The 20,951-nt window shown below is 46.2% G+C and overlaps 5 protein-coding genes across 9 annotated transcripts in view; 4 read left to right on the top strand and 1 right to left on the bottom strand.

Annotated features, from left to right (window-relative positions):
* The first annotated feature begins 241 nt into the window (after nucleotides 1–241).
* LOC143137777 (dual specificity protein phosphatase 13A-like) lies at nucleotides 242–2,471 on the top strand. The gene is made up of 3 exons (XM_076298089.1): nucleotides 242–548; nucleotides 986–1,203; nucleotides 2,260–2,471. Exons 1-3 carry the CDS (start codon nucleotides 421–423, stop codon nucleotides 2,469–2,471), a joined length of 558 nt encoding a protein of 185 aa, XP_076154204.1. The 5' UTR covers nucleotides 242–420.
* Nucleotides 2,472–5,850: 3,379 nt separating this feature from the next.
* LOC143137776 (dual specificity phosphatase 29-like) lies at nucleotides 5,851–8,518 on the top strand. The gene is made up of 4 exons (XM_076298088.1): nucleotides 5,851–5,927; nucleotides 6,598–6,782; nucleotides 7,232–7,452; nucleotides 8,126–8,518. Exons 2-4 carry the CDS (start codon nucleotides 6,628–6,630, stop codon nucleotides 8,335–8,337), a joined length of 588 nt encoding a protein of 195 aa, XP_076154203.1. The 5' UTR covers nucleotides 5,851–5,927; nucleotides 6,598–6,627; the 3' UTR covers nucleotides 8,338–8,518.
* An 810-nt stretch (nucleotides 8,519–9,328) lies between these two features.
* Nucleotides 9,329–11,018, top strand: LOC143138246 (dual specificity protein phosphatase 13B-like). The gene is made up of 3 exons (XM_076298745.1): nucleotides 9,329–9,471; nucleotides 10,418–10,635; nucleotides 10,813–11,018. The coding sequence occupies exons 1-3, from the start codon at nucleotides 9,329–9,331 to the stop codon at nucleotides 11,016–11,018; spliced, it is 567 nt and encodes a 188-aa protein (XP_076154860.1).
* Nucleotides 11,019–13,621: 2,603 nt separating this feature from the next.
* On the top strand, nucleotides 13,622–14,850 carry dusp29 (dual specificity phosphatase 29; the record flags this gene model as incomplete). The annotated part of the gene is made up of 3 exons (XM_076298743.1): nucleotides 13,622–13,734; nucleotides 14,162–14,385; nucleotides 14,585–14,850. Coding segments are annotated over 3 exons (603 nt in total), but the record flags the coding sequence as incomplete, so codon positions are not given.
* A 695-nt stretch (nucleotides 14,851–15,545) lies between these two features.
* LOC143137774 (histone acetyltransferase KAT6B-like) overlaps nucleotides 15,546–20,951 on the bottom strand; it is a 31,337-nt gene continuing 25,931 nt past the window's right edge. For all 5 annotated transcript variants that reach the window (XM_076298084.1, XM_076298086.1, XM_076298085.1 and 2 more), the window contains one exon: nucleotides 15,546–20,584. In XM_076298084.1, the coding sequence (XP_076154199.1) occupies nucleotides 17,004–20,584 (3,581 nt within the window). In that variant the 3' untranslated portion in view covers nucleotides 15,546–17,003. The remainder of the gene's footprint in view (nucleotides 20,585–20,951) is intronic.

The raw sequence follows: 20,951 nt of genomic DNA, 5'->3' as shown, positions 1-20,951 counted from the left end.
ACAGAGATATAAAGCCTCCCAGCTGTCAACCGCTCCTTCAAACGGAGGGCTGCCGGGACCAAGCATCAGGCTCTGTTTATCTAAAAGATATAACGTTCTTAATGTAATCTTTCATAAATCTTAATAAGTATTTACACGTTTGCATTGAGTGACTCCCACCATCCAACAATTAGTCACACTGAGTGCCCAGTGGGGTGTTGGAGCCATGGGCAGGGGGACGGCTAGTCCGTCATTGCGCCCTGTCAATGGGAAAGAGTATACACTGGACGCTGGACAAGACACTAAATTGGGTATCCCTCCAGTGAGCGTAAACTAACACCTGTTCGTAGCTGTCAGCCTGAGCGAGAAGATATGACAGAGGTGGCCGTGACAGAATAAACGGAGAAGCTGCACTGGTTTGGAGGGCTATTGGGCGCCAAAATGGTAGCTCAGAAGGACCACAAAAAGGAATATCTCACTGTGAAAGACCTGGAGAAACTTCTAGATTCTTGCAAGCTGGATCTGCATCAGATTGATGAAGTGTGGCCAAACTTGTACATAGGAAATGTGTAAGTTTTCTCTTTTTGACTTTCTCTCTCTCTCTCTCTCTGTGTGTGTGTGTGTGTGTGTGTGTGTGTGTGTGTGTGTGTGTGTGTGAGTGAGTGAGTGAGTGAGAGAGAAAGAGTGTGTGTGTGTGTGTGTGTGTGTGTGTGTAACATACTGTAAATCTAAAAATGTGCATGAATAAACTTAGTCTGTGGCTTGTTGAGAATGGATGCGTAATATCTGGCTTGGAATTGGAAAGTCTAAATGTTCCATAGCAAGAGACTTTCCTTGAGTTGAAAGATTAATTATTTCAGCTTGACATTTTAAATTTTGAACAAAAACACATGGACCACTGGAGTTGAATACTCGTTCAGAGGTATGGGAAAATATTTCTTGTTCCCCTTCATTTGTTTCATGATTTAGCTTAACACAGTCTTCATTCTGTCTCCTGTCTTAACAGATCCATTGCCCAAAACAAGACTGCCTTACAGAATTTAGGCATCACACATGTGTTAAATGCTGCCCACTCCAAAAGGGGCAGTATTGGAGACCAAAGATATTATGGCAACAACTTTGTGTATTGTGGCATTCCAGCAGAGGACTCCACTCACTTTGACTTGGATGAATACTTCCGACCAGCTGCTGATTTTATTCACAAAGCTCTAAAAACACCCGATGGTAAGGCGCAATAAGTATTAACTGGTGCCTTTACCCCAGCAACTAAACACAAGGTAACTTGCCAACAACACATTTCACCAAAAGCCTAACCACAGACAGCTGCCCTCAAGCTCATTTAACACTCTCTGTCTCCGAAAACCGTCTGCACAAAGAGTTTCAGCTCTGGAACCAGACGTTCTCTTTTGTGCAGGCAGGAAAGCACTTGAACTTGAAAGTTGCACTGTCATCCAGTTTCTTCCTCTCTCCGACTCTTCTGTCTGTCCGGGACATTTTTAGCCCGCACTATCAAAGCCATTGTCATTCCATTCACACAGGAGACTTAGAATTAGGTGTCTTACCTCTTAAAAGTGTAATTTATAACGTCCGTCCATGGGGCCTCTGAAGTGTGGCTTCTGCTAAAAGGACTGCAAGGCAGCCGCTGGATTAATTTGCCAGCCAGGACCTGTCTGCAAGGAGACCTTACATGAACAAAGGCAATGAATTGTTCAGGCTATTTTTATCCCAGAAGCAGAGGGAATAACGGGCCGTGCTTTTGTGAAGTGGGCAGTCATGTATGTTATTAATAAGATGAAGGGGACTAATCCTTGGCCCCTGATTCTCCCTCTCTTCCCTTCTCTTCCTCGCTTAGGCTCACGCTAAATTCTCCCAAACAATTGCGTGTCCTTCTTCTCTGACTTTTTCCTTTCGCTCCTGTCTCAAGTCTGCTCTCCCTTTCTTTGTGTTCCCTGTTCCTTGGCCGGACAATCCCACAACACTCTCCTCACCTCTGCTCCTCGTTCCTCTCACCACTCAGTGTCCTCTATTCTCCTCTGTCCCACCTCTGAGAGCATACTGTGTGCTGTCATACTGTAGATCCAACTCAAATAGCTATAATAGCATTTTCTTAATTTAATGAGCAATCTCTATGATCAAGAAATTATGTTTGTTTATTTTAGACCTTTGAAAAAAAGTGGCAATGTCGAAGATCTGAAGTGTTTTAATTTACATGTCTAACCAATTCACATGTTGATGATTGTACATGCTCATACACATATCTGGGCCTTCTCTCTCCCACAGCCAAAGTTCTGGTGCACTGCATCATGGGATTGAGCCGGTCCTCCACCCTAGTGCTGGCATACCTCATGCTCTATCACCATCTGCCCCTACGCAGGGCTCTCCAGAAAGTGGTCAAGAAGAGGGCCATCTACCCCAACAGGAACTTCCTGGCCCTGCTACTGGATCTGGACCTGCAGCTCAACCGCAAGAAAAAGACCTGTGTGCTCCTGTGATGGCGGTCGGCTGAGAGCTGCCCACTGGACTTTACAAGAAAATATATGACCTTTATGTCTGTTTTTTTTTTTAATACCCAAGCTGGAGTGCATTGAAGTCATGGTGACAACTAGTAACATGGTGGTAGGAGAAAGTCTGAGTGGTTTTCAATATGCCCATAATTTTACTGTGAAAGATTTATGTTGATTCTTTATTGTTGTTGTAGTAGAAGTGATTAGGTTTCTGTTTCTCATCTCTTTTAATAATTGTTTTCCTTTTGAAAAGACAGAGAGATTTACTGCAGTGCAAAAGGGTTGCTCCCTATGGAGGAACCTTTGGGGGTGTTTCTGTGGTATTGCAGCTGTTGGAAGAAGTTGCAAAAGATGCTCTGTGCTCAGGGAACAAACACTTTGACAAATGTAAAAATGTGTCTGGCTTCACACACCACACACACACAGAGGGAGAGAGAGAGAGAGAGATTGACAGACACACACACAAACACACACAAACACAAACACACACACACACACACACACACACACACACACACACACACACACAAATAGGGTGAAAGTCAAGGTCACAACTCCCTAGTCTTTAGTCTTAAGTTCAGCTGTAATGTTATTTTATGTCTCCAGTCTATCAGAGTCCATACGTCTCCAAAATCACTAAGGCAACATTACCTACAGTATGTAACCAAGAGGACCAAAGCCCATTTGAAGAGACAGAGTCTGTAATAAACATGGACTTTCAATCAAAACATTCATTTGGTTTCTTTAAACGACATATAAATTGCAAATGGCAGTGTTGTGTAATATGCAATAGCATCATTATAGTATGCAGTAAAGAATGTTGACAACCAGCAGCTCAATCAAGTGATGGCAATGTGACATTTTCTTTAAACATGCATGTAGGATAATTAGGCCTAGGTTGGTGATGTCGTCTTAATGATAAATACAGCTCACACAGTAGTGATGTGGGCAGAAGGTGGACAGAATCTGTGCATATTTAAAATGATCTGTCTTATTTTTAAACTTGGCTCGACAAGAATGAGGTCGGCTATTTTGAGACATCTGCGGCATACGAGGGGGCAGATTGGAGAGTAAGTGAAGATGAGTAGAGAGAAAGCGGAGGAAGGGGGGGGGGGGAATCATTTCTTTGCCTAACAAGATTTTTTTTTCTTTAAAAAAAGGGTGGATATTATTTCTTTCACTCCAATAAGAAAGTGATAAACGCTTGCTGGTGAGGCCTGTTCTAGCTGCGGTGTTCTCTCTGCCAGCTCACATAACCTGGGGGGAATGCGAAAGATGTTGCCAGAACAATTTTGAGCAGTGATTCAGACGTTAAAATAGAGAAAGCTGCAGGGCAGAACGTTCCCAGCGGTGCCTGCACAGAACTTTCTCCTGTCAAACCGTAGCTCCACTAAATGAGAGATCTTGACAAGCCGCCACATTTAAGGCAAGTGAGAGTGTGACTTGCTTAACTATTCTCTATCTTAAAGTGTTTACTCTTTAAAGGGCAATCAGTGCAATGAATGAATCGCTAATTATTCATTGCCACTGTGGTGTTAAGTGTGTTGTTGTTGTTGTTAGGAATAAATGAGAGTCAAAAAGTAGAGTCCTCTCTATATTCTATTGCTCTTTTATTACTGTGTAGGCAGTGAGGTTTCACTCCCACGTCATCACCCATATATATAGATGACATATTTATGACTTAATGGAGTTTCCATACATTTACAAGACTATATGAATGATGTTTGAGGTCTGTTTATGAAATTTAAAAACTGTTCTAGGTTGAATCAAACTCTCCTCAACTTTCATGCCTCTTATATAAAACAGTGTTAATGTGTATGCAGAATATTACTCTTGCTTAAATTAACGTATGTAGATGACCTTTAGCTAACACAGAATCCTCTTGATCAACTTAAATAATGAGAAGCTGCAAGCGGTGTATCTATGATTTGAATGAATACTAATGAATTATGTTTTACATTCCAATTCATTTATAATGTCATTAACAAACAATTAATCAAAGAGCAATTAGTTAATGTTTTATTAATGATGAATGCTTTAGTTAATGGTAGTAAAACAATTAATAGTATATACACATAATTGATTACAGTTTTACTTTTATGTGAAACGTGACACCCTAAAAACCTTCTATACTTGTTCAGTAGCATTAAAAGGATCAAAGACAAACAACAGAACAGAGGGGGAGCCAGAGACATGAAACAGGAGAAAGTTACAGAAGCAGGGGGAGAGAGGGATGAAGAGAGAAAGAGAGAGAGAAAGGGAGGAAGAGAAAAAAGAGAGAGGGAGAAAGAGAGAAATGAAGTAGGAAAGCAGCTTAGCCTGAGGGAGATGAAAGTGTGACAAGTGCAACAGCTCTGCATGTGGTCCCGCAGGAACAGTCCTGTGTGTGTGTATATCAGTGTGTGTGTGCGTGTGTATATGTGTCGCAGGAACAGTCCTGTGTGTGTATATCAGTGTATGTGTGTGTGTGTGTGTGCGTGTGTATATATGTCGCAGGAAGGGTCCCGAGTTTTCTGCTACAACACAGTATTTTTATGGCACACACAGGAAAGAGTGTGTACAGGTCTCTCTCTCTCTGTGTGTGTGTGTGTGTGTGCGCGCGCGAGATAGAGAAAGAGAGAGCGAGAGAGAGTGTGTATGATAGAGAAAGAGAGAGAGAGAGTGTATGTTACGAGATGTCCTTGTAGAAAAACTGTGTACAACCTTGCACATGAACCTGTGTAGCTGACACAGGCAGCAGATTCAGTTTGATCTATTTCCATTTTTTCCCCCCAAGTGTGTGTTCATTTTGTATTATACTTCATACAGCCTCACAGCCATAGGGGGATTTACACGCCGAGATAGATAAATCCATCAAGCACAGGCTAGTGAGAGACACCTGGGTAAGCTGCACCAAATTTAGCAGAGGTCATTACGCTAACGGACAGCTTGGGTTTCGACACCCTGTTCCCATTTCGGAACTAACAATGCATTTAACCTCACAGGCTGAGCAGACCCTCTCAGCTTCGACCACAGCCAGTGACTTTGAGGTTTGAGCAGTACAGAGCAGCCACTCACAGCCGTGTCCTTTTCTAAATGCTAAAAATGGGGACAATGTCTAATTTCAGAGCATAAGCGAGCTCCCATTATGGCAGGTTTTGAGAGAGAGGTTGTGTGTGTGTGTGTGTGTGTGTGTCTGCATGCATTAGTTTGATTTGTTTTTCACAGGACAACTAACCCGTGCATCTCCGCAGTGTCGACATGTTGCCATAAAATGTATCTGTCAAATGTAATAAAAAGTGGGTTTGTTTTTCCCCCTTGTGATAATGTGGGTTTTGTACGTGTGTGTGTGTGTGTGTGTGTGTGCTCAACTGTGATTGTTTTGAAAGGGGGAGACTCCTGAAGAAAACAGTCCCATTCTCTTGTGACATCTGAAACATAATACAATTCACAGCAGGAGCTGCAGTAAGTAGGTGATGGTGACACACATGAAATATTGTTTGTTAAATCCCCTGCCTTGCTGCACACTGTGGAGCAATGAATACAAATATCATTGTGAAACTTATGATCAGCAGGTATAAAGTGCTTATTACATGCATGAAGTGTGTAGACAAGTACAATGTTATTACAGTTACACATAACATAAAACATAAAATAGGCATTCCTATGTCGGGAAACCCCAAGTTCTATTGAGAATTTTGTTGTTTATTCTGTAACATAAGCAGCAGTCATACAATGTAGTGATTACATGATAAAATAAAAAAAAATTCAATAAGCATCCTCATGTGCTACCACAAAATAGAAGGCTATGAAAACGGTATCCCTCATTGCGACAGATCTGCAATGAATAAGGGATCGTTTCTAACAAGATACTGTGAATGTGTCATTAAAACCTCATTGTTGAGAGTCTCTATGAGATTGAAATGATAACTTCCTCTCAAAGAAGTACTTTCAAAGAGACCTCCATGCATCAAGGGGGGAAAAAAAAGAGTGATTGATCTACAAGAGGAGCAACACTCTCAGCAGTCATTATAAAAAATCACCCATAAAATCAACACTGTATAGAGACTTCAGCACACCTGTCTGCTGTTATGTCACATAAATGGCTTTTATATCTCAAATCTGTGTTCAAAAGGGTCTGGTGTGGTGTGGAACTCAGGCAGAGATGCCCAGAGGTGCTGGCCCCTCAGCGGGCACCAACGGCGGGGAGAATGGCTACGAGACGCCCTCCGCCTCTGACCTCCAGAGACTGATGTGGGTGAAGAAGGGCACCAGCTCCCACATGGATGAAGTCGTGCCCAGGATTTACATCGGAGACATGTAAGAGAAGTGCATGTGACATTCACTCTGCATGACCGGCATCTCACAATGCAGCAGACTCATTCAGAGATCCTGGGATAAATGTTTACCTGAAAGAAAAATGTGGTTGTTTTTTGGTTTTACTTGGTACAACCCTTTGGTGGCTCTCTTGACAACATAAAAAGCAAGCATTTCTTCTCTGAACAAGCAGGTGGTGCCATTGACACTAACAGCTACAGTAAATCTATGTGTGGAAAATTTCAGTCAGAAAAATAATACACATAAAATTATATAAATTATATTTATAACAGGATCATTTGTGTAATAAACTGTGTACATACATTATCAGATGATACGACCTGTGTATGCATGCATTTTAGGCATGACTAAAATTTGAACAAACACTTCTAATAAGATTTTGGCCAGAGCTCACAGCCTTTTTGCCAATTAATTTGCTGTTTGTACACCAGGTATGCAGCCAAGGACAAGCGACAGCTGCAGGGCCACAACATCTCTCATGTGCTGAACGCAGCGCACGGCAAGTACAACGTCAACACGAGTGCCAGCTTCTACAGGGACACCAAGATCACGTACCACGGCGTGGAGGCCTTTGACATGCCCTCGTTTGACCTCAGCCCCTTCTTCTACTCGGCCGCTAAGTTCATCAAGAGTGCCATGGACACACCAGGAGGTAGGTTTTGTGGGGTCATGACCTTTGACCTCCTACTGACATCATCTGGAGTTTAAATCTATATATCACACGTGCATATTTACAGTGAACGGACCCAATAAAATGGAACTCAGTTAATTTTTATTACAAATAATTAAAAATAGGATAATTTGAGTCATTTGAGCACTGTACATTGTAATAATGACTACAGTGCTGTTTTGCTTTTAAGAATTGATTGACAGCAATGTAGTAAACTTAATCACACTGACCACATTTCATAATAGATTTCTTTTTAAATTAGTCACTGTTCTTTCTCTCCACTTGTAAAACTGTATATGACTGTACATGGTTAAAGTTTTGTACATGTTATCCCATAACTGACTGTCAATCATGACCGATAGCTCCTGTTTGAGTTTGAAGTTTACAGTAGGGTCCAGAATATGGAGCACCATCATTCAAAGTCTGTGTTTACTGGATTATGTGTATAGACCCTTTCAACAATAAAAACAAAAACGATGCTTGAACGTTCTATTTGGGTCCCAATCTACTTCCTCTGCATTAAGATAACATATGGAATGTTAAAAAGGAAGTCTTGTGGGGCCAACTATGATGCTGATAATGGAACTCTCTTGAAAGGGTCTATACATCAACTTTAACACCTACACCTCCCCTCTCTGTGTCCGTGTATGGACAGGTAAGGTGTTTGTCCACTGTGCCATGGGCCTGAGTCGCTCCTCCACACTGGTGCTGGCCTACTTGATGATCCATGAGAACAAGACCCTGCCGGACGCCATCAAGGCCGTGGCCGAGAACCGGAACATTTGCCCCAACTACGGCTTCCTGGAGCAGCTCCGGCAACTGGACAAAGAGCTGTACAGCCAGAGGAGGACAGGAAACGGCGTGTAGTGGACTAAAGCATGCTGGGAAGGGACCGGACAGGCCAGGAGGATATTTAATGAACTGCAGACGCTTCATGAAACAGTCTTTGCAACAACAGCTTGTGTCCAATAGTCTGCATCCGAAGCCCAAAAGTGGTGTGTTTTACTGTATTTGTGACCATATTTGAACTCTGTCTTGTGATATCACCGTCTCTTCAGGGCCTATTGTGGTCACTGTCAGTTTATATACGTGAATGTACAGTATATGAAGTCTTTTTTGTTTATACTACATTGTCTTTTTTTGTTTATACTATATTGTCGTGTTAACAGCTCCATTGGAGCTAATGGAAATTTTGGCACTCCGTTGATAAATGATTGTGCGAGAGTTCACACTGAAGACACAAACACATCTGCATTGGGGGGCTTCTTAGAGTGCACGCGGAAAAGCAACTTGGCCACCGCCGCCAGCGTTGCTCCTCTGAAAGCCAGCTCTGACCAGATTCTCAGCTGTGTGCGACAGATTGGAACCCCTCCTGTGTCTCGCTCGCTGGTTTATAATTAGCTTCCTGCCAAAGAGGCAAACGCTGTCCAGAAATAAAAACACGCCACGGAAGCAGCAACTCACGTCCGTAGGAGGTAGACATTTGTGTTGAGGAGGAGGAGGAGGAGGAGGAGGTGAAAGAGAGGGAGGAATAAATCTTTTGAAAAATAAATAAGGTATGTTCAGTGTGGGATTTGAAGAAACAAGTCATATTATCTATTTTGCAGAATTTCCTGTCAGATAAAGACAATCTCAAATTAGCATTCACTCTAACTTAACCTTTTAAACAGTGCTGTAATGACTCATTGTTATTTAATGTGAGCCAACAGTAGCTGTCAAAAAGAGACAATAGAACAGGAAACTTTCACCAAGACAGAGCTTTTGCAGATATCTGCAAGATAACTGAGGACACCCAGTCCACCCAGCCGTTATATCTTCCTGTTGTGTTATTTTTGACAAAAGATTTTCTCTGATAAGAATGAACAAGGCCAATGGCCCAAAGACTGGCGAGCTGCAATACACACCTCCAAGCATCTCAGAGCTGTTGAGTCTCCTCTTGAAGAAAAGACGACCAACTGGCCCCTTCAATGAAGTCTGGCCTAGAGTCTACATCGGGGATGCGTACGTATAAATTACTGCTTCGCCAGCAAAATAACTCTTTCAAGGCACCACACACCATTGTTTATACATTGATCAAACACAGCAAAATGGCCACTTCAACACAACTTATTACTGTTAGACTCTACAAACTAATCACATGTCCAGATGGATTTCTGGTCCCATGATCAGTTAAAGGCGCAGTCTGCAATTTGGCAAAGGTTGATATTTGTGCTCAACAGCCAATCAAATGAGACCGCTTGCCTCTGTGCTCCTGAAGTAATCTGTGGTTTCCCTAGAGTCGTGTTAAGAAGGCAAGACAGCAAGCTAGAGAATTGTGTGGAGCAATTTGCAAAAAGTCCAGTGGAGTGGTATAACATAATACTGTATATCTCTGAGACAGTTCACAACAGGCAATAACTAAATAAATAGCAGTTCAATAGATCTCCAAACAGGTCCTTCCAGTTCGGTGATGTGTGGTTGAGTCTGATCACTATTTCATTCATCTCCGGGCATCTGGGACCGTCATGTTCATTACGACCCCCATTGATTACAACAATAATCAAGATGTGTGGGGACTCCTCGCAGAAGCACTAACAGGTGCACGAGCAGGCAAGCCAAGATGGCAGAGGAAGTCCAATTACCACATTAAGACAAACAATATCCACAGGAAACTGGCAGTTACTCCACGATAATCTGGGCCTCCGTGGATCGGATTCTGGCTTGGCCAATCCATAATGGGATATGGCAATTTGGAGCATAATGTGATATCCATTATGGCAAATCCATGATGGGATCCTATGAATCCATGATGAGAATTGAACTGCTCCATAAGTGTAAATCAGTCTGCCACTGGAGGGAGATAAGTGAATTGCACGGTATGCTATTCAGCATGCTATGGGTACAGAATCACAACAGACAGAAATCAGAGCCTGTATGTGTATGTGTATTTTACTATTGGTCTCTTCAGGCACACCGCTCAGGATAAAGCCTTGCTGCGGAGTCTGGGTGTGACCCACGTTGTGAACGCAGCAGGTGGCCCGGCGCATATCGACACTGGACCAGGCTTTTACATGGACACCTGTATACAGTACCATGGAGTGGAGGCGCCTGACAGTAAAGACTTTGACCTCAGCCCTTACTTCTACCCAACGGCAGATTTCATACACAGTGGTCTCTCACAAGGGGGTAAGATTGAAAGTGAATATTTTTAGTTGTTGAGGGTTTTCCCCATCATGTACGTTCAAGTATGATCAAGGAGTGTCTAGGCAGGAGTTTTATGAAGCATAGAGCACTTCACCAAAAAAAACCTTGAACATGTCCTGTTTGTACTATACTTACTCAACACACAGCTGTGCTTTGTAGGTAAAGTGTTTGTGCACTGTGCTCGAAGGATCAGTCGTTCGGCGGCGCTGGTCTTGGCCTACCTCATGATCCAGGAGAGGCTGTCGCTGGCCGAGGCAGCAAAGGTCGTTCGCAAACACAGGAACATCCTCCCGAACGCCGGCTTCCTCAGCCAGCTCTGTTACCTGGACATGACCCTAACTCTGGAGAGGAGCACAGAGAAATGATGGCTTTGAACCACATTTAAATATAATATAATATAATATAATATAATATAATATAATATATATATACACATACATTAGATAATAAATATATATATATATATATATATATATATATATATATACACACACACACACATACAATACATTAGATTAAGTGTTATTTAGTATAATTTGTATTTTAGTATATTCTTTATCTTCTACTGTCCTTATTGCTTAGTTGTGTTTTTTATAGCATATACTTTTAATTACTTTTTTCTGCTGTTAGTAAACGTGTGTGTGATGTCTGTATGCTACTGAGACCTTGAATTTCCCCTTGGGGATCAATAAAGTATCTATCTATCTATCTATCTATCTATCTATCTATCTATCGATACATAGATCAACATTTTAAAACATACAAAGGTCTGTTTATATAACTAGATATAGAGAATTCATAATCAATTCATATTCATGTGCCTCCATATTTTAATGCACCATCCTGGATCTGTTTTCTTTTTGTTTTGTGTGTATTTGCTATGTGAAAAGCTTTATAGACCTTTCAAGAGGTTCGGTTTAGAACCAAAGAGAAGATGTTTTTTGTGAAGATAAAATGAGGGTGTTTGATTCACTGTCATTGTTACTTTGTGTTTTGTTGTTAGTTTGAAAAACATCTCCCCACATTAAACTTAGCGCTTGTTTATTCCCCACCTTTGAGAGTTGCGACAGCACTAAACGGATCCATTATCTCCTCCTTAATGAGTGTTTCTGACTGCTGACAGGTTGATAACACGCACTCACACGCAGTTGCACTCTCGAAGAGATCACAGAGAGTTATTAAAGGAGCATTAATTTATTCTTCAAATGCTCGTCTTCCTCTTTCTCGTGTTGCTCGTTTCATTTTTTATTTTTCGAAAATTAAAATCAAATGCGGTGCACCGAGTGTGCCTGTGTGCAGAATCAGGTCATCCTTTGAAAAGGCAAGATGAAATAACAAGATGAAGCCATCTCTCTTCGCTGCAGTGCTGTTCTCCTGAGCCCAAACGCAGACGTGAAGCTGCCACAATAAAAGGATTTGAATATCAATTTTAATGATTGCTCCGCCAGGCTGAATGACGACTGGGGTGAAAGATACGAACGAAGGGGGAACGGTGAGGAAAGGAGGGGAGGGGAGAGAGCTGATCATTTTGAACCCTGCGTCTGCCAACTGAAACGATGCATGCTCTTTCCGTCTCGAGACAGAAGCAGATAATCATCACAGCATTTGCACTTCTATGGCTCACATAAGGGGGAACTTTAAAAGCTCAGAGAGTGTAATACCAGCTTGATAAAATGAGATTATGATTTCATGCATTTGAGTCAAATTGGTAGCTCTCTGTGGCTTCACAATAGGGGTGTTCCTTCCCTTTCAATCCTGACTTAAAGGGGGACAATTTGAAAAGGAATAAAGTGATGGAAGATGGCTTTTTTCTTCACGGGACATGATGGATCTTGTTAAAAGCCTCTTACAGAAGACAAACAAAAGCTGAAGTGCCTTCATGAACAGCCACCCCATCAGCCAGTTCTTGTTAGCTGCTGATTTTGTATCAGTGCTGGGAATCTTGCACTGAAATATGACAGGAACACAACTGTAAAATACAGGCCAAATTCTCGGTCGAAAGGCATACTGCGATTGAATGAAAAACAGTCTTGTGGTGCTGAAAGATGAGTGCACTTCTGCATATATTTCTACCATATAGGTTCCAAAGAGAAACATGGTCGAAAGCAATACCATCTCCACACACACAGGGGTGAGCAAAGTTCAGTGCCAGCAGTAGTTTTAAGTTTCCAGCTCGGTGTTTAGATTCTCAGTCGGGATCGTGCTAAGTGCCTACCCGCCAGGGGAAAGTGGAACAAGACTAAAAATACCACCCAGGCTCAACGCCTGTCAGTGCGCCTGTCATATGGTCCTGCCTCCGCGGGTTCTCTGTTTCCAAAAAACAACCCAAAGAACAGTTAGAACTGGGGGCGACATAAAAACAACTTTGATCTGCACATATTAGATGACAGTCAGAGGGAAAATAGGAGGACTGACCACTGGTAAGTCATTCTCTGAGAGACAAATAGAAAGCCTAACTGGACCACATGAAGGACAAACGTTCTTTACCGTCTGATTAATGTGATTGGTACTGGGGAAAATGGTTTCAATACATTTAATGTATATGCTTTTGATGCAATTATGGAAAGGCCCATAGTCTTGCTTGCACCAAATTCAGGATGCTGGCCTCTGTTAGAAAGATATTTTGCAATGCCTCTGTGCTGCAGTGTTACTAACAGATACAGTGGAGAGGGGGTAAAGGGTTAAAAGCATCATGGAGGGCATGACCTTCACCTTTACAAGTGGCCTACAGCTCCACTTCACACACGTTAGCAATAGCAAGGAGTAAACTGAACAGCACACAAGTAGGAAAATACCATTGCCGTTCTACTCAAAAGAACCCAATGAGAGAGCAGAGCTGAACCAGAGATGACTTTGCTGGGAACAGTCTTCGGTGAGGAAAGACAGCCTCATGACTTCTCTCACTCGCAGCTCAATGCCTGGCAAGAAGATCAAGCTTCCGAAGCCGCCCGCGCCCACGCCGGAGGTGGAGGAGGAGTACGAGACTCCCGGAGGCTACGAGCTGGAGAAGCACCTGACCCATGGCAGCGTCGCCTACACGCACGTCAATGAAGTCTGGCCCAACGTCTACATCGGAGATGAGTAAGTCTGACTGCTTCACTGGCTGCCTGGCTGTCTGTCTAGCGGGGGTGCGGGAGGATGAGATGACGGCGCATAAAAAAAATCATGTCAGTTTTTAATAGCGTGTAAAACGATTCAGACACAGTGTGAACACACACACAGGGAGGAAGGAAATTTCCATCTCAGTTCATCTCTCTGATTCATGACTCTGAGAAGAAATAGGAGAAGAAATAGGGTCAAGTAAGAATAGAAACACTCACTGTCCTGATTGACAAAAAAAATTTGAAAATTCTGAAGTGATACTGAGGAATTCCTTGAGGGCTTTAAATCATATTCATCTTGTCTACCATCAATCAGGAAATTGTTCAGGAGAACCAAGAACCTTTGGGCCCACCTGGCCTCCATGTGAAGTCAGTAGCTGTTTGGCTGCATTTCTTTTTGGTTACAGGGAAACAGCGAGGGATCGCCACGGCTTGCAGAAGAAGGGCATCACCCACATATTGAACGCTGCTGAGGGCACGTGGAACAGCGTGGACACGGGCGCAGACTACTACAGCGGCATGAACATAGACTATTATGGGATAGTAGCAGAGGACATACCATCTTTTGACCTGAGTGTGTACTTCTACCCTGCAGCAGAGTATATCGACCGTGTCCTAAGCAATCCAGAGAGTAAGTTGACGACCAATTTGTCTTCTTATTGAGGGGAAAGTTACTTTAAAAATTGACAAGACTTGTAGTGATCCATCATCAATTGATAGATCGATCATATCAAACACCTTGCATTGTGATCAACATCTACCTAGTGCTATGAACTCAAGGATACTTCATTGACTGACTGCATCTTCTTAAGTCTCATTTTGTTTTACAGACAAGCTTCTGGTACATTGCGTTATGGGAAGAAGTCGGTCAGCCACACTCTTCCTGGCGTACCTCATGATCTACATGAACATGACTGTGGTGGACGCCATTGACAGGGTGAAGAGTTACAGACGCATCATTCCCAACTGGGGTTTCCTGAAACAGCTCCGTGAGCTGGACATGCATCTCCACGAGCAGCGGAAAGGAGGGGAGGAAGGGAAGACAGACCCCAAGGAATCTCCCAAGACTGTCAACAGTGATGAGCAGAAAACTTAGGGGGGCGGGGGGGCAGTTTTTCCAAATCCCATCTGGAAAAATAAAATAGAAAATCACCTCTGTAATAGAAGTGATGACAAGTTGATGGGCAGTTTTTTTCCCCTTCAAAAGTAGTGGGATAAATATTCACTGTCATTACAAGCTGAGGCAGCTGAAAGAGGTCCCTTTTTTTCCCTGGACACAAACAAGATTTTGATCTTTGCTACCACCCACTTCTGCTGGGCTTTCTTACCCACACAAACCGACACCATTAAGCAGTGATTCACTCTGTGCATGTGGGCAGCAGCTTTCATGCAAGTAGTCAAATGGATTCTAATAAGGACCTCACTATCTGACCAAAAATGGAAGCGTTTAGGGCTTAGTGGCCGATTAACACTGATTACATCCAGGATCTGGCAGATAGTGTGACACCAGAAATCATTGAAATACAACCCAAGAACAGCATGATCTAAAAAGCCTGCCAGAAAACACAGCAAAATGGGCAATATGGGCAGGAGAAACTAAAGATGCTTTCATCGCTCTCTGCGTCTTTTCACTCTGTTTGCATCAATAAGCAAAGGCAATCTGGACTCCATGTGAGATGATACAAATCCATTAACCATATGAGCTAATCAAAAAGCTCAGGCAGCACACATATACCACCAAATCTATAGAAGGGAAGAAGAGAATGGAAAAACAGAAGAGAAGGGGAAGTGCATGGTTGATCATAATTTATTTTACGCTAAAATGTACAGCATTTTGCTTTTTATTCGACTGACTAAGTGATAACTCATAAATACATGACTTGTCGTTGCGTCGTTATCTGTACATATAACCAGGATTGCCCACCCCGACCCTCTGCCTCCGTTGCCATGGTACCAGTCACTCTGTATTGGTACAAAGGCTACAAAAAGAGTGATCTAAACAACACAAATACAAGTCGCTTTTTACATGCAGTTGTCTGTTAGCTTCCGTTTGGTCTATTCACAGGCTCTACACCACATTTATGTAAAATAGAAATCCAACATTATTTTATAAAGATAGAAAACAAATCTACACATGGAATGAAAGTGTAAATTCCAAGGCATTTTTTTGTAAAATATCAACTTTGGACTAAATTAGGTCTCTATATTATATTCATTTACTTTCGTTTCGTGAGATCTGTCTACATTTCGAAATGTTTTGGAATTGAACTGGGTACAAACTCTGAAATATATGTGTTTTTTATTACTCTGACACATCAGTCTGCATTATAAAACAGAAAGCTGCCGTGAAGAAATTTGTTACAAAAAGAGTTCAGAATTATACATACAGTACATATCAATAAAACCTTTCAAACACAAAAAAAAGCAAGAACGAAAACAAAACAAAAAAACAAGGACCAAGTTTACAGGGGCATTTTCTTTTTTGTACAGTATCAGAATTAACAAAATATAATTTGTCATCTTCTTTCCCCGGACCAGGGAAACCTCGTGAAGGCCCAACATTTTAAAAATGGCTTGCTATTAAGCACGACACTCGTACAGTACTACTTTGAATGCACTGTCACTAACATAGACTCTGTAGCATGCTAATCGTCACTTTGCAAAATAAGTCTGAATAATTTAAATGTACAAAGGCAAAAAGATTATGGTACAAACGGACTTTTCAGCACTGTTTGACAGGTCGGCTGGAAAAGGCCATGATGTCCGATCGCTCCGTCCGCAGCAGGCACATTTCATGGCTTCTAGGAAGCTGCTATGAGACGGTTTTGCCCCTGAGGGGATGGGACGGGGGTCGAAACTGGCCAACACCAGCCCCCTCAAGTCCCAATCCCCCCCCAGAAGGCTATTAATTTTTTTTTTTTTTATTACCATTATTAGCTTTTTATTAAGTAAGGCTTCCAATTTCTTTTCAGAAGAAAGAAATAATAGCACAAATGCTTTTCTAATGTCAAAAATAACTTTCTCTGTTTAATCTTAATTTTTTTTTATTTATTTATTTACTGTTGATTTGAAATTTTTGCATTCCTGCCAAGTGCTGGTTTTTCAGTAACTTCAACGGGTAACGACTCAAAGAGACAAACAGAAAGGCAAAAGCAGTGCATCTCAAGACCATATGGACGTGTGTGTGTCTGTATGTCTGTCTCTGCATGTGTGTGTGTGTGTGTGTGTGTGTGTGTGAGTAGGCTTCAGCTACCGCCTCATGAAAGATCCTTTGAGAGACTGTTTGGCTATGCCCGTGGTCATGTAACCGTGGTGACCGGCAGCGGCCGCCGCGGCAGAGTACATCACGTTGCCATGTGGCGGCGGCGGGGCCTGCATTGTCTGCTGCGGGTAGGGCTGACCACCCATCATGCCCATCTGCATAGGGTACTGCGGCGACTGGTTCATGTAGGCGTGGTTGCTGTGGTAACCGCTGTTCATCATGGGCTGGCTCACGCGGTAGCTGTTCATGCCGTTGAGCGTCGACACGTTCATGGAGTTCATGGAGTTGTAGGCGGCAATGTTCATGCCCATGTTGACGTGCCGCGGCATGGCCGTCAGGGTACCGCTAGGCGCCTGCATGGGCACAGACACCTGCTGCTGCTGCTGGTGGTGGTGATGGGGGTGGGCATGGGGGTGAGTGTGGGCGTGCGCGTGGGCATGAGCGTGGGGGGGTGCATGGTGGTGCGAAGCCGGGTGAGGGGGGTGTGCCAACGGGGTAGACTTTGACCGGGCGCTTGCGTGACTCTTGGCAGAGGAGGATGCAGAAGCGCCACCGCTACCACCACTGCTGCCCCCGCCGCCCACCTGCGTCTGGATCCTCTGCGACGACGGAAGGCCCATGCCAGCTGCCGCTGCAGCAGCGGCGGCCATGTTTCGCTGGAGCATTATGGGAGGCGGGGTGAGGTTGGGCGTGGGGGGCGCCTGGGGCTGTGGGGGCCCGCCGCTACTCGGGGGAGCGCCGTGCCCGTGACCGTGCCCGAGCTGCGAGGAGAGCGTGGGGCCGCTGCTTGCATAGGAGCCGATGGGGTGCGGAGGCGCCGTGGTGTGGCTGAACGGGTGCTCCATCAACGTGTTCGTGAGCTGCTGCAGCTTGGCCAGGCTGAACGTGGCCGACGGCTGTCCATAGGGGGCGCTGTACTCGCCGGGCGCGGCCATGCGCTCGTACAGGCTCAGGCTGGGGCGAGTCGGGTGGGGGCCCCCGGAGTCCCCGGACATCTCGGCCAGCTGCATGGGGCTGGAGAAGTTGGAGGACAGGCCGCACTGCTGCTGGGGGTGGTGATGGAGACCGTGCTGGCCGTGGCTGTGCCCGTGCACGTGCCCGTGGCTAAGCACGGGGCCGTGTTGGGCACGTTGGGCGTGGGCGGCTGCTGCTGCCGCCGCCGCCGCGTGCTGGGCGGAGGAGTGCTGCTGAGCGTGCTGGCTCAGAGCGGCGGCGGCTGCGGCGTGCTGCCGGTGCGGAGTCTGGGGCGACCCGTGAGTGTGGTGGTGGTGGTGGTGGTGAGCGAGCTGACCGTGTTGAGCCGCCCCCCGCGTCGGCATGTGTTGCTGTCCGTGCACCCCACCGTGCTGGGTCTGCGTCGGGTGTGGAGCATGGAGCACTTGCTGCTGCTGCTGCTGCTGTTGCTGTTGCTGTGGACCGTGCTGACCATGCTGGACAAGCTGGGGGTGCTGACCGTGGGAGCCATGTTGGCCGTGTTGGGTCTGAGACGGGTGCGGATGTGGGGCATGTGGGTTGTGAACCACGTGTTGTGGGTGGTGCGGGTGCGACGGGTGGAGCTGTCCATGTTGGCTAAGGTGACTGTGCGAAGTGTGCTGGCCGAGCGGGTGCGCGTGCCCGAGCAGTCCGTGTGGCCCGTGCGGGCCCCCGTGGCCGTGCTGCGGATGTTGCCCAGCGTGCTGGGGGTGTCCGGCGTGGTGCGGGCCGTGCTGGCTGTTACTGGGCGGCCGCTCCACCACCACCACGCAGCCCTGCGGCGACTTCACGCTGCTGATGCAGTGCTGTGGCGAGCTCAGGGTGCTGCCGGGCTGCTGCTGCTGCTGCATGAGGCCAGCCATCTGCTGGCTCACTGCACAGCTACCGTTAGGCCCCAGGCCACCGTACGAGCAGCTGCTCTGGTTCGGGCCTCCCGGACCGGACGTTGGGCCGCCTCCTCCTCCCGCGGCCCCTGCTCCTCCGCCCAGCGACGAGTCGTAACTGCTGGGGTTCTCGTAGTTCTCCGTGGTGCTCTCGATGCTGCCCAAGTCGCTGAAGCCGCTGTCCACCACCTGCTGCGAGTGGTCCGACACCGACGGCAGGTCCATCATGGGGCTAGTTTCCATAGCCAGGGAGGGGACGGATATGGTACCACCACCAGCGTTGCCGCCTCCACCTCCCTGTTGCTCGGGACTTATCTGGGTGTAGCTGGCAGTTTCCAGGATGGTGATGGCAGGGCTGCTAGCGGAGCGCACCGATTGGCTGGGGTGGGAGGAAGGGACGGAGGACATGGGGCTGCCACGCTCCGACTGCGAGTAGTCGTCCAGTGCCGCGGCGTGAGCCGAGGCAGGTGCAGGGCTGCCGCCGCCGCCACCACCTCCGCTGCGCTCCAGCTGCGCATACGTCTGCAGCGTGTGGCAGGCTTCCCGGGTCTCCACGCAGTCGGCGTACAATCCGCTCTCCTCCTGACGCTCGGCCTCCTGGGTCAGTGACTGCACCGCCTGCGCCGTCTCCGAGTCTGTCTCCGGGCAGACGGAGGGGGGATTCTCCTGCATCGGGGGACTAGGCGGGGGCCGCTCGAGTTCCTCAAGCTGAGGTGCATTACAACCTGGCTGGCTCGCCAACTCTTCCTCCTCCTCCTCCTCCTCTTCTTCGTCATCTGGTTCAGATTCCGCAGGTGGCTCAAAGTTGGATATTGCTGGCTCATCTGGCTCTGGAATACCAGGACTGCTGCAGGGGGAGGCTGCCGTGCTGGTGGGAACGACTGGTTCCTCGGGAGGAGGGACTGGGCTGCTCTGCTCGCTGGGAGCTAAAAAATCTTTAGCGTAGTCTGCGGACTCCTTCGGACTGCTCTCCTCGGCCGGCACCTGTTCTTTCTCCACCAAAGCGGAGTCGTTGTGACTGTCGTCTTCGTCATCGGCGTCCCGATCCTGCTCCTCCACACGACTGGGCTGCTGCTCTTCTTCCTCTTCCTCATTATCCTCCTCCTCACGATCATCCTCTTCCTCCTCCTCCTCCTCCTCTACTCCTCGCTCTGCTGTAACCCGGGCGGACACATCTATCCGTTCTGCCACCACCTCCTCCTCCTCCTCCTCCTCTTCTTCGTCATCTTCATCATCCTCCTCTTCCTCATCATCGTCCTCCACGTCATTCTCTTCATCCTCCTGCTCTTGGTCTGGTGAAGCCACAGACTGCTGGAGCTCGTCCTCCTGGTCCGGCGATTCCTCCGGTGATCCTGGCTGACTGACAAGGGGCCGGTCCGGGCTCTGGGGCTCCGAGCGGACCCTGCCCGCCTCCGTGTCCGTCTCCACTGACCCCGGGCCCATGCCGGTCTCGCTGGCCTCCTCGGTGATGGTCGGGGGCTCCAGCAGCTCATGGCCCCCAGCGACTCCACCCCCAACCCGGGGGTCCTCAGCGGGGATGTGGTGGTCCGCCTCCAGGGGCGTCTCAGGTGGGGTGTAGAGGTTGAGCTTGAAGCCCATCTTACACTCCTTCTTCAGCCGCCACTTCGGGGGGCCACGCTTGACGCCTTTCGGCCAGCCCTTCTTGCGCTTGACCGGGCGGGGGTTCCCCACTTTCTTTGGGACATCAGAACCTGCAAGAAAGAATGAGAGAAGACAGCCCTCGTTAATTCACTCAGACATGGCTATATTGCGGCCCCATGGCTTGCATGCAAAATTCCGAACTTTAAGCCTTAGTCTTCAAGTTTACACAAAAGTCATTCTAACAAGTCTTTCTTCCAGGAAAATGGCCGACAGGATATTCAATTATGGTTTGCCCATCTTCTTCTTTTTTTTTACTCTCCCACTGTAAAACCCCTATTGTGACACAGGAGAAAGAGCGTACTCGAAATGAACCAGAACCCTATTACTGTCAGACAATGGAAGTCTGCTGTGAGGGCTTAGCAATTTTGGCTCAGTCAGCAGGGCGAAAGAAAGGAAAAGAACAAGCCTCAGTATAAT

Source organism: Alosa pseudoharengus, unplaced genomic scaffold, assembly GCF_046254945.1.
Source record: "Alosa pseudoharengus isolate Yale_2024_CS ecotype anadromous, Long Island Sound unplaced genomic scaffold, YU_APseudo_1.1 YU_APseudo_1.1_scf_21, whole genome shotgun sequence".
Lineage (NCBI taxonomy): Eukaryota > Metazoa > Chordata > Actinopteri > Clupeiformes > Clupeidae > Alosa > Alosa pseudoharengus.
Note: the sequence above shows the minus strand (reverse complement) of the source record. Positions and strands in the feature narration are given on the sequence as shown.

What these genes read in the sequence shown, in the direction of transcription:
- LOC143138246 (XM_076298745.1), top strand. Translation starts at nt 9,329, where the DNA reads ATGAACAAGGCCAATGGCCCAAAGACTGGCGAGCTGCAATACACACCT. An exon ending in AGAGTCTACATCGGGGATGC is followed by an intron (nt 9,472 to 10,417) that starts GTACGTATAAAT and finishes TGGTCTCTTCAG; the next exon opens with GCACACCGCTCAGGATAAAG. An exon ending in CAGTGGTCTCTCACAAGGGG is followed by an intron (nt 10,636 to 10,812) that starts GTAAGATTGAAA and finishes TGTGCTTTGTAG; the next exon opens with GTAAAGTGTTTGTGCACTGT.
- LOC143137777 (XM_076298089.1), top strand. Translation starts at nt 421, where the DNA reads ATGGTAGCTCAGAAGGACCACAAAAAGGAATATCTCACTGTGAAAGAC. An exon ending in AACTTGTACATAGGAAATGT is followed by an intron (nt 549 to 985) that starts GTAAGTTTTCTC and finishes CTGTCTTAACAG; the next exon opens with ATCCATTGCCCAAAACAAGA. An exon ending in AGCTCTAAAAACACCCGATG is followed by an intron (nt 1,204 to 2,259) that starts GTAAGGCGCAAT and finishes TCTCTCCCACAG; the next exon opens with CCAAAGTTCTGGTGCACTGC.
- LOC143137776 (XM_076298088.1), top strand. Translation starts at nt 6,628, where the DNA reads ATGCCCAGAGGTGCTGGCCCCTCAGCGGGCACCAACGGCGGGGAGAAT. An exon ending in AGGATTTACATCGGAGACAT is followed by an intron (nt 6,783 to 7,231) that starts GTAAGAGAAGTG and finishes TTTGTACACCAG; the next exon opens with GTATGCAGCCAAGGACAAGC. An exon ending in TGCCATGGACACACCAGGAG is followed by an intron (nt 7,453 to 8,125) that starts GTAGGTTTTGTG and finishes GTGTATGGACAG; the next exon opens with GTAAGGTGTTTGTCCACTGT.